The sequence below is a fragment of the Akebia trifoliata genome, chromosome 5 (genome assembly GCF_017979445.1).
Source record: "Akebia trifoliata isolate Shusen 1 chromosome 5, ASM1797944v1, whole genome shotgun sequence".
Taxonomy (NCBI): domain Eukaryota; kingdom Viridiplantae; phylum Streptophyta; class Magnoliopsida; order Ranunculales; family Lardizabalaceae; genus Akebia; species Akebia trifoliata.
In genome coordinates, this window is record NC_141379.1 from 14,108,083 (window position 1) to 14,126,428 (window position 18,346).

Sequence of the window (18,346 nt, forward strand, 5' to 3'; positions counted from 1 at the left end):
AGGCTCTCTCAGGATAAATGGCCAAATCCAATGTCAGACCATTCTCCTATATCTTTGGTGGCTGGATTGCAGCGGAATCGGCCTACACCATTCAGATTTGAGAATATGTGGTTAGAGCATCAAGGTTTTGGGGAGATGGTTGATGTTTGGTGGAACGAGCTTTCATTTGAGGGCAGGCCAGGAAACGTGTTGAGACTGAAACTGAAGGCTATCAAGGAAAAGTTGAAAATTTGGAATAAAGAATCGTTTGGGTCTGTGAGCGGTAGGAAAAATGCTGTGTTGTTGGAAATTCAGGATCTGGAGGACAGAGAGGAGAGTGGGGGTTTGGGCGCTGAGGAGAGACTACAACGAGTGAATCTTAGAGTTGAGTACCAAAAACTAGCTGCTATGGAGGAAATTTGTTGGAAACAAAAGTCGAGAGTCCGGTGGCTCAAGGAGGGGGACAAAAACACAGCGTTCTTCCATCGTATGGCAAACTTTAATAGTCGGGTGAATTTCATCTCGAAGCTGAAAGTAAATGATGAGTGGAAAGTAGGGGAGGAGGAGGTGTGCGAGGGGGTAGTAAATTTCTATAGTAATCTGTACACGAAGGATTATGTGGATAGGCCTACTTTAGACGCCTTACACTTTGACGGTATCTCTGTAGATCAATAGAGGTGGCTAGAAAGACTGGTTGATGTAAATGAAGTGTGGGGAGTGGTATGTGGTTTGGCTAGCGACAAGGCCCCGGGCCCAGATGGGTTCTCTCTGGGTTTTTTTAAAGCTTGTTGGGAAACAGTGAGAGTAGATATGATGGCAACTATCGAGGATTTTTGCAGGGAAGGTTTTCTAGATCTGGGCTCCAATTGTACTTTCCTTGCTTCGATTCCCAAGGTGTCAGGGACAAAAGACATCAAGGACCTCAGGCCGATTAGTTTGGTGAGCTCAGTTTATAAAATCATCTCGAAACTTTTAGCTTCTAGGCTTAAGACTGTGCTAAGTGATATTATTGGCTCGGCCCAAGGAGCTTTTGTTTCAGGGAGACAGATTTTGGACGGGGTTCTTATAGCAAATGAATGTATTGACTCGCGCAGAAAAGTGAGAATTCCGGGGTTAGTTTGTAAAGTTGATATAGAGAAAGCTTACGATCATGTGAACTGGAATTTGGTGAAGTATTTACTGCGGAGGATGGGGTTTGGTGAAAGGTGGGTTAGGTGGGTCATGAAGTGTATCTCAACGGCTACATTTTCGATCCTGGTCAATAGATCTTCGACTGATTATTTTAGGACTTCGAGGGGTCTCCGCCAGGGTGACCCGTTGTCCCCGTTTTTGTTTGTAATAGTCATGGAGGCTTTGGGACAGATGATTTCCAAGGCCGTGGTTGGAGGGGAGCTCACCGGCTTTACTATCAGGATGGGTGGTCATGTGGTTTCGCATCTGCAGTTTGCAGACTATACATTAATCTTCTTAGATTATTCCCCAAGTCAACTGAGCTTCCTAAGCAGCATTCTTGGGTGTTTTGAGGTAATCTCTGGAATTCCCGTGAACTTTCACAAGAGCAAGCTGTTTGCGGTTGGGGAAGAGGAAGGGTTGGAAGTAGCGGCGGCCTCAATTGGTCTTCAGGTAGGAGCCCTTCCATCCACATGCCTGGGGCTTCCTTTGGGGATGGGCTACACGAGAAAAGATATTTGGGAGCCGGTAATTGAAAGGATGAGAAAGAGACTTAGCAGTTGGAAAGCGAAGCTTTTAACCAAAAGAAGGAAGATTACCCTTATTAAAAGTATGTTGGCCAGCATTCCTATCTATACTGTCTCTTTTTTCATTGTCAAGATCTGTGGAAGTTCAACTAAAAAGAATTTGCAGGGATTTTCTGTGGCATGGTAAGGACGGTTTGAGAAAACACCATTGGGTGAGTGGGAGTAAGCTATGTCTGCCCAAGAAGAATGGGGGATTGGGTATACGGAACTTTGGCTCTATGAATTCAGCACTGTTGGGGAAGTGGCTTTGGAGGTTTGGCGAGGAAGGGGACAGTTTGTGGAGGAAAGTAATCGCGGACAAATATGGTGTAAATGGAAACGGGTGGGAGAGTGGTCCTGCTAGAGGTGTGATGGGGTGTGGAGTGTGAAGGGAATTCTTAAAAGACTCCCGACAGTTAAGAAAAGAGCGAGATGGAAGGTTGGGAGTGGGACTAAGGTGAGGCTCTGGGAGGATTGGTGGTGTGGGAATGGTCCTCTTAAGGACTTGTTTCCAGATCTATTTCTCGTATCTTTGAAGAAGAACCAAGTTATTTTTTATTTCAAGAGGGTGGAAAATGGGGCACTAAACTGGGACTTTGGGTTTAGAAGAACTTTTAATGATTGGGAGTTGGATACTTTAGGGAGGTTTATTGCCACTGTGGAGAGAAGCTATGTTCAGAACCCTTCGGAAGATAGTAGATTGTGGGTAGGTACCCGGGATGGGAAGTTCACGGTATCGTTGTATGATTGCATTGTTCCTAGTAACACGGCATTATTCCCTCATTTTGTTGTCTGGGGTGGTAAGATACCTCCGAAGATTTCGTTTTTCCTTTGGTTGACGGCTCTAGGAAGACTTGCAACTCTAGACCAATTGATCAGAAAAGGCTTCATTTCTCCAAACCAGTGTTGTATGTGTAGTTCCCAGGCGGAAACGGCAGATCACTTATTCATACATTGTAGGGTGGCTCACCACATTTGGACACATTTCTTGTCTTTATTCAGGATAGTGGGCTGTTTTCCTAGATCAGTTAAGGAGTTGTTGGACTCTTGGTTGGCGTGGAGAGCCTCATTCTCGTTTTCTAAACGGATTCGTTGGTTCTTGGTTCCATTCGCAATCTGTTGGGGTATCTGGAAAGACCGTAATAGTCGTATATTTGAGGGGAATGCCCCAATGATGGAAAGAACAATTTCATCTGCTCTAGAGTTCCTGTTCTCTTGGAGTAAACTATACAAAGAGTTCAAAGGGGTTTTCTTCGAAGACTTTGTCGTGCGTTAAGACATGGTGTGTGTGTTACAAGGAGACTGACCCGGGGGCCATATCTTTGTTTTGTTATCCTTGCTTTTGTTCTTGTTGCTTTCTTTGTCTTGTAGCTTCGTTTTCTTTGTGGGTGGCCATCTCGACCCCTTTATCAATAAATCATCTTTACCGATCAAAAAAAAAAAATTATGTTTCAATACAATGCTTCAATCAGGAGCAAATCCAAGACGGTCTTGACCAAAACATTCTGAAACATTCAAAATTTTGAAACATTGCATTCAAAATTTTCCAGTGCTTTGTTCTGCTATGTAAAAAAACAAGATTGTAGTGCTAAAACATTCTGAAACAGAACAAAAATTCGAACCATGGATATTATTAGTTTTATTCTATAATTACGTTTTAGAGACTTGGGTCTTCCAACATCAGCATCAATAAGAAGATCCAATATAAAAAAGCATGCCTTTCTTTAGAAATGTAATTACTTAATTGATAAAAGAAAACAATAGCATGTAAACATCACTTGAGACTTCAATAGAAATGCAAATGAGAAATTTTGTGAGCATTTAGTCATGGGTTAATCTCAGAATATGGGGAAAAATAAACCAAGGATATAAAACAATTTCGAGTAAAACTAAGGGCAGCTAAAGAGCAAATTTATAGCTCCATGCAGGCAAATTCGCAATGTAATCAACCTAGTACTGAAAATTGCAATCAAGTACAACATCATCAGCATCACGGAAGCCTTATCCCAAAGGTTTGGGGGTTAGCAGTATCAAGCACAATATAAGAACATCAAACATACCTGGAGTCTGGTCTTAACAACCCACAATGGACTTGTAGTGATAGCTGTTGCAGCTCCAGCACCTGAAGCGACTAGGACATTTGCACCAATTGTAAGTTGATTACTCCCATCTGCAACATTATCATAATTTAAGAAATGTAACAAGAGTTCAAAGCATGCTAGCCAACCATCTGTAACATAGTACAAAGAGTTCAGTTAATTAAACTTAATCAAGAAGATAGTTCATCTCGCTCAAACTCAAAGGAAAAAAAAATGGAGGCTTATTAAGAGAAAAGGTAATGTAAAACCAACCATGTGAACGAAGGCCTTTTAGTTTCTCATAAACTGTGAAATACACCTACATAATTAATGAAAACATCTGTTGGTAGGAGAAATATGTAAAATAAAGTTCTTTGTGTTGAAGCATCTTACGTAGACGGATACGAGAAAAATCAAGAAAGAGGAAATTATTAAGAGTCGGAAAATAAAGTAAAATGCAATACAATACAATAAAACAAAAACTAAAGGATCTAAGAAAGCAATAGATTAGTCTAAATGGCGTGTTGTAAAAAATGAACGAGAGAGAGAGGTGAGGAAATAATTCAATTGTAGTATTTGGAAAGGTGTTATGAGGGTTTGTTTGAAGTTCCGAAGGTGGATTAAGTTCAGGGTGGGAAGGGGAGAGATAGGATAAGGTTTTGGGAAGATTGACGGTGTGGTGTTTCTCCATTGTGTCTTCAATTCCCACATCATTACAGCTTGTCAAGAAAAAATAATTTGGTACTTGAAACTTTCTTGATCCACAGTGGAAGTGGGCCCTCATGGGATTTGAGTTCCAAGAGGTACTTCAATGATTGAGAGATTCAAGAGCTTGCAAATTTGGCTAATTAGCTTGACCATACCTCAAGGGAGCCATCAAGGAGTGATAGGAGGGAGTGGACTTGCGCTAAAGGTAAATGCTTCATTGTGAAATCCTTTTGTTTTTTTACTGCAATTCCTCCATATCCATTGCCAATTTTCTGGCTTCGTTAGTTTGGGGCTCCAGATGGCCTTCCAAATTTTTTTATTTTTTTTGTTAGCTTCTCATGATAGAATCCTCACTATTGACCTTCTGAGGAAAAGAAGCTTTTGATGCCAGATTTTTGCTTTTTGTTTAAAGCTAATGGGGAGTCAACTAGTCATGTTCTGTTGCAGTGCCATGTTAGCATGTGGATCTGGTCTCACTTCTTAACCCTTTTCGAGATCCCTGGGGTGTTCCCTAGTTCGATTCTGTCTCTTTTCATGTCTTGGGACCAATCTTTGTTCTCTGGGAGGAAAAAATTCTTGTGGAGCATCCTTCCCTTTGCAGTTTCTTGGGGGATTTGGTTGGAGAGGAATGGGAGAGCTTTTCAAGGAAAGGAAGCTGAAAATCACAAGATTATAATCAATATTCTTGGGCTGATTTCTTTTGGTGTAAACTTTGTCCAGAGTTCAAAGGGGTTTTCTTTGCAGAGTTTGTCTTTAGGTGGAAGTCGGAGTGTATGTGATTTTTTTTTTTTTGTTCTCTTCTCAAGGTTGGTCATCTCGACTACCTCTGTACATTCTTATCCTTTTTGAATAAAATGTTCACTTATCACACACACACTCCATGAGACTATTATGACATTTTTTTTCTTTCTTTCTGATAACTAACAATGTAAAGCTTTTGGTTGAATGCCATTATGATTTGAATCAACAATGAAGTAACTTCCATCACAAGGGACAATTGAAAAAAAGAAAGTCTTTTATGCTCTGCCTTTAAAATTTTATAGGTCCATACCTTTTCAACCCTCACCCAACCTTCCCAATAATCCACACTCTGTACATTATCGAAACTGCTCACCATATCTGAAGTTGCTCTTTTAATCACATAAGCACCACTTGAAGCATAGTGAGGTGCACCTCATCAAGTGTAAGCCTCACTAAATACTCAAAATTAGTATGGAAAATAGAGTAAAACAAGATATAAAGGACCTACTAATATATCGAAATATGAGTCCTGATAATGGCTTGGCTTGCAGTGAATTGCTAATGTCAAATGTTTAACTACCCTTTTCAAGATATATATATATTTTTTTTAAAACATATTCACTGACTAACGTAGCGGAAGTAGCAAGTTAAAATATCATTAATGATTGTAAAAATTATAAATGTAAGCATTTAGGATCCATATGTGAACTTCCAAATAGACAAGTGTTTTTTCAGTGTTCACTAGCAAAACTCTTATGGTTTCAGTTTGTAATCTAGAGATGAAAACACTACAACAACAAAGCCTAAACCCTGCTCTAATACTTTAATTTCATGAGTTTAGGCTTCATAGAAAAAGAAAGAAAAATTGAACAATACAGAAAAGCAATCTTTTGTCAGAACAGAATACTATCAAAGAAAAATAGGAAATCAATAGAGAGCACAAAGCACACAAATCCCTAGCAGAGATACAAAGGAACAAGTCACCAGTTTCCTGGAAACAACTTCAAAAAGATAATACTCACAGCCCAGTTAGGAAGTAGGGCCAATATTGTTGGAGAAAGGCCACGATACATTCCCCTAATGCCCTCGTTTTTTATTATGTGTTGCAGGCTTGTAATTATGAGACTGCCTGATTCTGGCCAAATAATGGAAATCATCAACACAAATTCATATGTTTATAGAGCACGAACAGAAATAAAGAAATCCTCTTTCGAATTTCACAATTGAAACAGATTAAATCGATGACTGAATTTGCAACCATTTGAGCACTTGCGTGAAATTTGCATTTTATCATGAAAAAAATACCCACCCATCGATAGCATAAATCATCTTAATAGCTGGGTTCAGATGCGTTTTTGAAGACCGTATGTTCAATTGGAGAAATGTTTGTAATAAAGAGAGAATAGCTTTGGGGATGGTGCCCATCATGCTTGACTGGAGTTTGCTTGGATTTTGTTTTCTTTCTTCCTATTATGCATGACAAAAGGTCTTCTCGCATCTTTTTTCAGAAAATACAACTTGAATTCACTAAAAATAAATAAATAAGTTTCTTTCTATTTGGAGCGACTTACAGCCCTAGATTCTTCCAAAATACTCAAACTCATCCCTTCCCTACCCTTCAACTATATGTTCCACAGACAGCCAAAGCACCTTCACCATCAACATCAAAACAAAAAACTGGCTCATAAGCCAGGTCGAAAAATATACATAAAACAATAATCAGATTAATAAATATAAATAAGAAAAAAAGAAAAGAATTACCATTCGGCTCATGTCAATCATGACAAACACAAGAATCAACTACATCACAGGTGGCACACGTAAGAGAGCAGCTTCCACGAAAGCAGCCTGCTTCTTGTCCCACCATATTTAAATGCACTCTATATGAAACCAGTCTTTTCTATCCAAGTCTCTATAGATCATAGCTTCAAGGATAGAAGATGGAACAAAGAAAGGACCACGTTATACGGGGTTCCTTATTTTATAGTACATTATATTACATTTTATATATATAAATCATATGAAAACAGCAACATCATCGATGCCTTTTCCCAAAGATTTGGGTTCTCGGCTAAATGAATCGTGTTCCTCAATTCAATTCTGTGTAGAACCACATCTTCTGTTATTCAACTCTTATATGTGGCCACTATCTCAATCCAGGTTTGTTTTTGCTCTTTTAGAGCCTTCAACTTGTATGTCCACTTGAAGGGGCTGTAATTGGCTTTTGTTGAACATGCACAAGCCATCTCAATTGACTTCTCTTCATTTAGCACCTATTGGAGGTACTACTACATTTTCTCAAATCTGTTCATTTCTAATTTTACCTTCCTAGTCTTTCCACTCATCCATCTCAACATCATCATCACTGCTACGATCAATCTATTAACATTATAATATCATTATATCAAATATTATATACTAGCCATATAATAACCTCTCTAATGACATACAAGTCTACAACTATACACTTACACTTTGCTAAGGCATGTATACTTGCATTTTATAACTACAGCCAATATCCCCAGTTCCTTGCCTACTATGTAGTAACAATACTCAACATTAACTTCACTACCAAGTCAAAATTGTCCTTGACAAAGGCTGACATGAGGCCCAATCAAATTACAAATCCAACTCAACAAAAATCTGGTGTAATCACAAATTTGATAGTTTAATTTGTAGACATAACACATGCCATCAAAAATAGTTTATTTATCATCTATGTAATAGTTAAAATTGAGAGAGGAAAAAGAAGATTAGATTAATTGATAAGCCTTAATTAGGCTTTAAAGGGGAATTACATAGTCTAATAAATGGAAAAGACTAAAAAAGTCTAATAAAACAAAATTATTCAACACTCCCCCTCAAGTTGGTGCATGGATATCAACAACGCCCAACTTGAACAAGACACCTTCAAAAGCAGTTTTGCTGACACCTTTAGTAAGAATATCAGCAAGTTGTTAAGATGTAGGAACAAATGGAGTATAAATCTGCCCAGAAACAATTTTCTCTCTAATGAAATGTCGATCAACTTCAATATGCTTCGTTCTGTCATGTTGAACCGGATTTGTTGTTATGTTAATGGCTGATTTATTATCATAATATAGTGAAAAAGGGACTGTTACGGGAAGGCACAAGTCAACTAGTAAGGTTTTGAGCCACAACAACTCACACACTCTAAGTGTCATAGCTCTGTATTCTGACTTAACACTGGACCGAGAAACCACATCCTGCTTCTTACTACGCCAAGTTACCAAGTTGCCACCAACTTCAGTATAGTACCCCGAAGTGGATCGTCTATCAGTCATTAACCCAGCATAATTTGCATATGCCCCCGCCTCAACGTGAAGATGACAATGATTACTAAACAAAATACCTTGACCAAGACATCCCTTAAGATATGTAAGAATACGATAGACAACAATAAGATGAAATATTCGAGGCAAGTGCATAAATTGACTTACGACACTAACAACATAGGCAATGTTGGGACGAGTCATAGACAAATAGATCAATTTTCCCACAAGACGCTGATACTGACCAATATCTAACAAACACTCCCCCTCAGAATCAGTCAACCTATGATTCTACTCAATAGGAGTATCAACGAGACGAGAACCAAACTGACCGAAGTCACGAAGTAAATCAAAGACATATTTACGCTGAGAGATAAATATACCAGAGTGAGACCGCGCAACCTCAATACCCAAAAAATAACGAAGATGGCCAAGGTCCTTAATCTCAAATTGACGTCCTAAGTAGGATTTGACATCGGTAATGCCAACACTATCATCTCCAGTAGGGACAATATCATCCACATAAACAATTAGAGCAACAATTTCGCCCTTGGAGTGACGCAAGAAAATAATGTGATCAACAAAACTCTAATAGAAACCAAACTGATGCATTGCTCTAGTAAAGCACTCAGACCATGCACGAGGAGATTGCTTTAGTCTGTAGAGAGAGCGATGAAGACGACAAACATGTGCAGGAGAAGCAGGTGTGAGAAAAACAGGAGGTTGGACCATATAGACTTCTTCTTGAAGATCACCATTGAGAAATGCATTCTTGACATCTAACTGAAAGAGAGACCACCCTCTGATTGCGACAACAGAAAAGAGAACTCGAATGGTGGTCATCTTGGCAACCGGAGCAAATGTTTCTTGATAATCAATCCCATAAGTCTGAGCATAACCTTTTGCCATTAGACGTGCCTTATAACGAACAATAGAACCATTATGATTATACTTAAGGGTGAAAACCCAATAACATCCCACAACTTTCCTCCTAGGCGGAAAAAGAACAAGTTCCCAAGTCTGAGTCTTTTCAAGAGCATTCAACTCATCAATCATAACAACTTGCTACTCAGGATGAATAATAGCATCTACAACAGTATTAAATGGAGAAACAACAGAAACAAAAGCAAGAAAACTCTAATACGAGGGTGAAAGAGCAGAATTAGATATATAATTAAAAATAGGATAAGTACAAATGTGCTTACCCTTGCGAGTGGCGATAGGACGATCATCATAAGGGACAGTAAGAAGCGAAGCTGGAGGCAAGGAAGCGAGCTGGTCTGGCATAGAAGTGATGGTCGTATTACGTGGTTGCCGAGAGTAAACCTGCAATGAAGGAGGTGACGAGCTGACAAGGGGTGGAGAAGAAGGAACAGGCATAGGAAGAGAAAATAACAAGGGAGAGGGATCATCATTAGGAGAATCTAGAGGAAACCACTCGGACTAAATGGCAACTGACTAATGTAGTATGAGGTATGCTCAAAAAATGAAACATCCTGAGAAATGAAACACCTTCAAGAAGGAGGATGATAATAGTGATATCCTTTCTGGGTAGAGGAATAACCCAAAAAGATACATTTTATGGCCTTGGGATCAAGTTTAGTACGAGTTTAGTCAAGAATTTGAACAAAACAGACGCACTCAAACACGCGTGGAAGGAGTGGAAATAAAGGACGATCCATATGTAGTTGAAAGAAGGGCATGACAAACTGAAGAACTCAGGATGGGGTCCGATTTATAATGTAAACAACAATAAGAACTGAATCGGCCCAATAGGATTGTAACAAGTTCATGCCAATAGAGAGGGTACGGGCTAACTTCAGAATATGGTGATTTTTCCTTTCTGATCGATCATTTTGCTGAGAAGTCTTAACATTGGACATTTGTTGCTCAATGCCAAACTCTAAACAAAGTTTCAAAACCTCACTATAGGTGTACTTAGTACCATGATCAGAACGGAAAGTTTTTACGGTACGACCAAACTGGATATGAACCATAGCAAGAAATTGCTTGAAGATCCCATATACTTCACTCTTGTATTTCATAATATAGACCTAAGTAATACGACAGTGATCATCAATGAACAAAACAAAATAGCGAAAACCGAGAGTAGATGTGACGGAGGAAGGACCCCACATCAAAGTGAATTAGGTCAAACATAGCAGGTGCAGTACTAATTCACATTAATAGGATAATGAGAATGCACATGTTTAGCTAATTGACAAGTTTCACACGAAAAATCAAGTAAATTGTTATTATGAAATAAACTAGGGAACATGTGCTTCAAATATCCAAAGGAAATATGGCCTAAGCATAAGTGCCAACGCATTACAAGAACCTTATTAGACTGGCTACTACTACTAAGCTGAGAAACAGAATGAGTGTTAGGTGAATCGGATGCATCCAAGATATACAAGCCATTTACTTCACATCCAGTGCCAGTCGTCTTCTTTGATCCCAGATCCTAAAAGACACAATGAGAGGAATTAAAAGTTACACTGCAATTCAAATTTTTGGTAATACTAATAATAGATATAAGATTAGTAATAAATTGAGGAACATGCAGTGTATTAGTTAAGAATAAAGATGCAACAGAAAATTGACTTTGACAAGCTATAGAGGACAAAGAATTATCAGCAAGGCGAACTTTGCAATGGCCAGAACAAACACTATAATTTTGGAATAGGGAAGACATACCGGTCATATTATTTGAGGTACCAGAATCAATGATCCATGGTGAGGAAATGGTGGGAACACTGTGTGCAGATGCAAAGGTACTTGAGTGAGTAAAAGTAGAAACCAGTTGAAATGAAGTCTCTATCTGATTGAAGAATTTCCTAAACTTGTCAAGCTCAGCCTGGGATAGAGATACTGTATCCGAAAAGGAGGTAGTAGCTGAAGGAGGTGTTGGATTAATAGTCGATAGAGAGACTACATAAGCTGAAGATCAGTGAGACGGTTGACGTTGCTAATTAGGACGACCATGAAACGCATAACAACAGGCCTTTACGTGACTCAACTTTCCACAATGATCACATTTATGTTGCTGATGTGTAAGCAGAGACCCACTAGGAGACTGTGGAAAAAGTAGGCGAGCAAGCATGGCGGAGTAGTTTCCTGAAGAATGAGGTAAAGCAGCTATGCGATGACTCTCATCAGCCAAGACATAAGAATACGCAGTCTGTAGGGACAGAAACGGATCCATACCCAATAAATGAACTCTCGCATACTCAAACCCATCCTGGAGACCAGTTAGAAACTGAAAGACTCGATTCTTATCCAGAATCGACGTATATAATCCCTCATCAAAAGAGTCCTTCCACACAAAGAACGAACAATAGAAAGTCAACTCTTCCCATCAAGTACGTAATTGTGATATATATGTGGTGACTAAAGAGTTACCTTGAGAGAGGCGAGAAATCTCACGCTCTAAGTTAAAAATGCGGACATTGTTTTGACATTGTGAGTAGATGTTCTATACGGAATCCCATATTTGTTTTGTTGTCGTGGAGAACATAAAACCCGTCGCAATGTGTGGTTGTATAGATGTAACTAACCAAGAACAAACCATAGAATCATTAGCAAACCAGTTGGAGTAAGCAATGTCGATCGGTGCAGGTTGTTTGTCCGCCCCTGTGAGGTAACTGATCTTTCCTTTTCTACCAATGAACATTTCAACCGATCTTGCCTAAAGAAAATAATTGGGGCCATTTAATTTCACAATGGTAATTTGGATGCTTAGAAAGTCAGTTGAATGAGAGGGAAAACCACTTGATCCACCACTATGACCGGTGATCGAGGAAGAGGACGTCTCAGAGGCCATCAAATAATCGGTGTGCTTTGTTTTAAAGAGACTTCAAATTAGAAGAGGGGACAACTCACGAGGGGAAAAAATGATCGCAAGCACCCTAAAGATGACAATACACCATCGTAAGAGGCGTGGAAGGTGATCGTACGCAGTTGTATGTGACCCAAGCAAGCATCAACTCAATCGTAGGGCACCAATAATCAATTATGTCGCTATCGTAAGTTTCAAACAACTACTTGCTGTTGTTACAACCGTCAAACAACACTGCTGTGAGTGCAACCCCAAACAACAGCACTGCTATGATCGCAGGCTCCAAACCAACAGTTTTCTGTGTTGCCAGCCCCAAACAACAACATTGTTGTGATCGCAGGCTCCAAACCAACAGTTTTTTGTGAACGTCAACCCCAAACAACAACACTGTTGTGAGTACAGCCCTCAACCAGCACCCTTGTTGTGATCGCAGGCTGCAAATAGGGTTTTGTTGTGATCGCTAGCCCCTATGGAGGTCCAAACCTACGTCGCCTGCCTTAATCTTCAGCAAACAACCAAGTTTTTGTCATCGTAAGCCTCTGTGGAGGTCCAAGATGCCATCGTTAGGCTTAATCAACACCAACCAGCAAATTTGTTGTTGATGCAGCCCTTGATGGTAGCTACACTACTGCCGAGGGATTCAAACAATCCTCAAGACCCTATCACATGATGCGATTAGAGTGTGGAGCAAAAAAAGAACCCACGTAAAGGTGATATGTATCGAAGACGAGAGGTGTAGAGTATAGATTTAAGGAAGAGGAGGGCGATAGAGTTTGTAGCAGAAAAAAAGGGGGGGTGGGGGCGAGAGAACCTGGTTCTGATACCAAGTTAAAATTGAAAGAAGAAAAAAGAAGATTAGATTAATTGATTAGCCTAATTAGGCTTTAAAGGGGAATTACATAGTCTAATAAATGGAAAAGACTAAAAAAGTCTAATAAAACAGAATTATTCAATAGTAACCATCGCATGGACATGAGTGTTGGTGTAAACATTGATTTGAGGTGTCTAAAATGGCTCCTTGGAGAAACTTGGCATGTAAATGTGTTCCATACGCATGTGTTATATAATATTGCTTTCATCTTATTTAAATCAGAAGTTCTTTTAAAAAATAAAGGATCAAAGGGATATAGGGGAAGTAAAAGAAAACATTTCAAACAGAGCTATCCAATAGCTTAATTAATAGAAGTAAATTTATAAGAGGGGAGACTGTTAAATAGCTATAGTTTTGTAAAGTAACATATAGAGGATGAAACAGACCAGCCCTATATCATTTGAAAAAGAGTATGGGTGGGTGTCTGGGTGTGTGTGCGTGCGTGTGTGTGTGTGTGAAATGTGAGCACAACATGTTGTCCAACATGAATTTTTCAAAAATGGAGTGTCCTCATTAAAACATTCACCACCTTCCAAAAATCACAACTCCAAGAACCCTCATAGAGTTAAGGTACTAGTTAAGAACTATGGCCGAGAGGTACCCCAAATCACACATTTCTAAATTATTTGGCTATGCCATCCATAAGGAGAAAGAATAAGTTCCACTTGAACTAGAGCATGGGGGCTGTGAAGGGCTTTGAGGTGACTGCCATATGCCAATGAAACTTTGGAAATGCTTTATGGTGATAAGAGTTGTTATGCTTTAAGCAGAAAATTTTTGGCTTCAAAAAGAACATGCACACCAAATGGGGATGGCAAAGATGAGTAGATTGATATGGATGATTGAAGTGACAAGCAAACAACAGCAACAAAGTCATATCCTAAAGATTTGGGGTCAGCTAAACTAATCTTGTTCTTCCATTCCTCTTTGTTCAAAGCCAACTCTTTTCTAATAGAAAGTGAGTTTATATGTGCCTTTTTTTGGGTCTTCATGATGCTCTTTTAGGACCTTCAATTTCAATATTTCTTTTATCCGGGGCTGTAATCAATCTTCGTTGAACACACCAAAACCATCTTAGTTGACTTTCTCTTAGTTTATCACTTATTGGAGCTACTCGTTCATTTGAAAATGCTTTCATTTTTAATCTCCTCTCTTTTTATTTCCGCTCATCCATCTCACATTCACATCTCTACTACTATGAATTTATTAAAATGATGCTTCTCATCCACGCAAAATTCAGATCTTCCAAAAAAAAAAAAAAAAATTAGTTTGATTGGTATGTGTCTATCACATAGCATGAAGTGCATTCCGGTTTAACCACCCAACTCTAATTTTATGGGTAACATCTTCCTCAATCGCTCCATCTCTATTGTTAATAGGCCCAAGATAAAATTGTCACTTCGAGGTATTTCTAGACCATCAATTTTACTGGGCGTTCCACCTCCTGAGTGTCATTATTAAATTTATATTCCACATACTAGGTCTTGGTTATACTTATTCCAATGCCATTGGACTCAAACATCTCTATCCATAATTTTAGTTTTGTATTGATTCCCTTTCTAGTCTCATCAACTAATATTACATCATCTACAAATACCATACACCAAGGAACGTGCTTGTGAATATGAGCAGTTCATTTATAAGTAGAACAAACAAACACAAAATCAAAGTTGATCCCCAACATAGGTCAATTGCAACTAGAAACACATTCGTCACCTTTCCATTTTTCTTCAAACTAGTCACAACACCTGTCATTGTATCCATTTGGGATTCCCTTCTTTCCAATTACCTACCAAATTAGGTCTCTAGAAATTTTGGTAGGTAGGAGTAGCTTTAATCCATTTGCCACTAATTTTGTTTTGGTTTTTTACTTGTCATTAAAGTGACAAGAAGAAGAAAAAGAGAGCATCTACGGGAACATATGAGTAACTCCAATAGGTGATGAAATGAGGGAAATGACCTGCAATTATTTTGGTCATGGTGCAGTGATTTGACAGCTCAAGAACAAAAAGGAAAAGAGTGAAAATGACATGGCTCAAAGTAGTGTGGTGAAAAAAATTGAAGGCATGCACATAAATCAAGAATATGATCCTTGATAGATAGGGAGTGCGGACCAGTACTTGCGTAGCTACCCCAAATAGTTTTGAAAAGGCTTAAGTGATAATAACATATAACTATCTAAAGATTAGTCACCATATCAAGTATTGTAAGGATAAATTCCTATAATTAATAGAATTCCAGGTAATAATAGGCATTTAGCATTCATTCTTTACACTAGTAATATGGTGTCCAACCAGTCATGTGGAAGTCACAATCACTAAAATTCAGTTCTTAACTAAAGCTTATTTGCCCAAATACGAAATATGAATATCCCCATGCTTTGTATTCTGAATAAAACAAATGCTTTCTCCCATATCCATAACCATAGTTTTGCCACTATAGAGTAGAGATTGCACTGACTACAAGGATTTCAAGATGTTACATGATCTTTAGATTCTAATTCACAAGTTGTATATTTGCAATTTGATAATTACAGTCACTAGCGTGATCTTGGGCTTTACCATGTATTCATGCTATGCATACATGATTGAGGAGTCTTGCTATTTAGCACATCATAAGCTGGAAAAAAGAAACATGATGTAGTGTTCTCAATCAGTTCTATGTATGCAATGTTAGCGTTGTTGTCCTCTTTACCTTTCCATATTCCCATTATTTAGAGTTCAAAAGTTACGTATGAAGTGGTTCTTTTGTAGTGTCAACCATCCAAGAAAAAAAATCTTTAACTTCAATCATCTTATTGCTTATGATGAACTTATTAATGATTTTTTCTCCATGCAGAGCAAGTGGGAGAATATCACTACCTTCTAATCCATTGTCCAATGGAAAATAGAATATGGCGCCCTTTTCTTGCTCTTCCATAATTATTTGACGCTTCTTTGATTTTAAACCACTTCAATAGTTAGGAAAGTCACGTTTTTAATGATAGAGGAGGAACTATTTGGAGTAGATTCTCATTTGATGTTAGTTGAATTAGTTGGGAGGAGAGGAATAAGAAGACATTTGAATGAAAGGAGCATGATTTAGTCCTTGATATCAAATCACATACGTTCCTATGGACTTGATGATTTGTGGGGATGGGAAAATTCGGATATTACGAAGGTCAGTTGCATGACAGAGGTTTTTTTTTTCTCTTATTGTTCCTTTGCAAGTCCTATCCTACTAGATCTCTCTCAATCAAATGCAATCCACTTAAAAAAATTGTTTGCTAGAAAAAGTACATTTTAAGCCCTAAATTTAGATTCTTAGATTGTCGAAAATTCACTTTCCATGACCAAGATTTGAATGTGCTGCAATGCTCAACAGGTTGGCAACAACTAGAATTTTATGGAATTTAAAATTTATATATCAAAGTTATCCCATAGTTGTAAAAACCAGTTCTGTTTCAAAGCTACATGGTTGTTTGGATTTAGAATTTTTTCTGATTCTTTCATGCCATTTTTGGTTCTTTTCTTTGATAAAAAAAAAAAAAAGAAAGAGTTGGGTACAGTGTTGTTAAATGTGATCACATATGCAAGTCTGAAAAAAAAAATCTGCATACACCACCACAATATGTATGCAAAAAAAATAGTTGTTGGTCCAATATGCGATGGCACATGCTCCAACAGTAAAAAATCTGACCGTTGGACAATAATTTATTTATTTTTTGTTGCTTTAAAAAAAATAAAAAGCTCTTTTAATAGAGCACCCTAAACTTCTACCCTCCCCTTACAACACATACACATTGTGATCTCTACTTTCTAGCATTCAAACACTTATATTCTAGTAATCAAAGACTTTTTTTAATTTAATTTCACTCAATTCCTCTTCTATTCTTCTTGAATCTTCCATTTTATTTTACTTCTTTGTCTTGAGACAAGATCAAGAGTTCAAGACTTTCAAGTCTCAACTCAAGTGACTTGAGAATCAAGATTCAAGATCAAGATCTCAACTCAAATGACTTGAGATTCAAGATCAAGACTCTCAACTCCCAAGATCAAGATTCAAGATCAATTAAAATCTCAAATCAAGTACTCAACCAATCAAGCCAAGTACTCTACTCAATCAAGTCTCTCCCAAGATTAAGAAATCAAGATTCAGGTATCATCACTCATCGTCAAGCATTCAAGATCAAAATTCAAGCTTTGATATTCAAGAATCAAGACTCAACTTCAAAAATCAATTCAAGACACCAAATCTTCATCTCTCCAAGAATCCAAGTCTCCCTACACTACACTCAATCCAATTCAACTCTCAAGTCTCTTAGAGACAAATTTTTTCATTGACTTTGTCCCTTTGTTAGAAGAACATCACACATTCACATTTTAAAATTTAGAAGAACATCATACATTCACTACCATCATGTCTTCCTCGTTGGCCAACTCTTCTCTATGGCCAAAGTCTAATGATCCCGGTTGGAAATACAAGGGCATTATCGTAGTGCAACCGAAAAAAATCAAGTAATTTGTAAATTATGAGGCTACATAAGCCAAGGTGGCATTGCATGCTACAAACAACACCTAGTGCATATGTCGGGATCAAATGCAAGGGCATGCGATAAAGTTACACTCGAGATATGGATAAGATGACTAGGAAAAAACAAGACTATGCAATACACTTAGAAAGTTACATGGAAGGTGGTGGGGTTGATGAGAACGATGACATCGTTGCATATGATACTCCTTCTAAGTCGACGAGATGTAGTCAACCACTGGTTCCTCCCCTCGAAGAACAACTAAAAGAGCTTGAGCACATGGTCCACTTGATAAGTGGTGTAGACCACATCCAGAGGGTGTTGTGGATCAAAGAGCAAATAGTAAAGGTTCAGTTCAAACAACCATAGAACATAGTACTAAAGATAGTAAAATTATCATTCAGTACAAAGCTAAATGGTTATAGCAAGCCAATATTGCTTTCAATACCATTAAATTAAAAAGCTTCAAAGTAATGGTGGAAATGATTGGTTAATTTAGGCCTAGCCTCAAACCATCTTCAGACCATGAAATATGAGAGCCTTTTCTAAAAAAGGAGGTAGAGTTTACCCAAGATTTAATTACTGAATATTG

At 38.2% G+C, this 18,346-nt stretch overlaps 1 protein-coding gene across 7 annotated transcripts in view; it reads right to left on the bottom strand.

Annotated features, from left to right (window-relative positions):
* The window catches only part of LOC147401535 (nicotinamide adenine dinucleotide transporter 1, chloroplastic-like), a 37,734-nt gene that overhangs the window by 6,230 nt on the left and 13,158 nt on the right, over window positions 1–18,346 (bottom strand). For 3 of the 7 annotated variants that reach the window (XM_086442850.1, XM_086442847.1, XM_086442846.1), the window contains 2 exons: window positions 6,265–6,377; window positions 3,776–3,885 (listed from right to left, as the gene is read on the bottom strand). Coding sequence is in view for 2 of the 7 variants with exons in the window: in XM_086442852.1 (XP_086298978.1) it covers window positions 3,776–3,945; window positions 4,067–4,112; window positions 6,265–6,377 (329 nt within the window). In the remaining 5 variants the exon portion in view is untranslated. The other 4 variants (XM_086442852.1, XM_086442853.1, XM_086442848.1 and 1 more) reach the window with 4 other exon arrangements.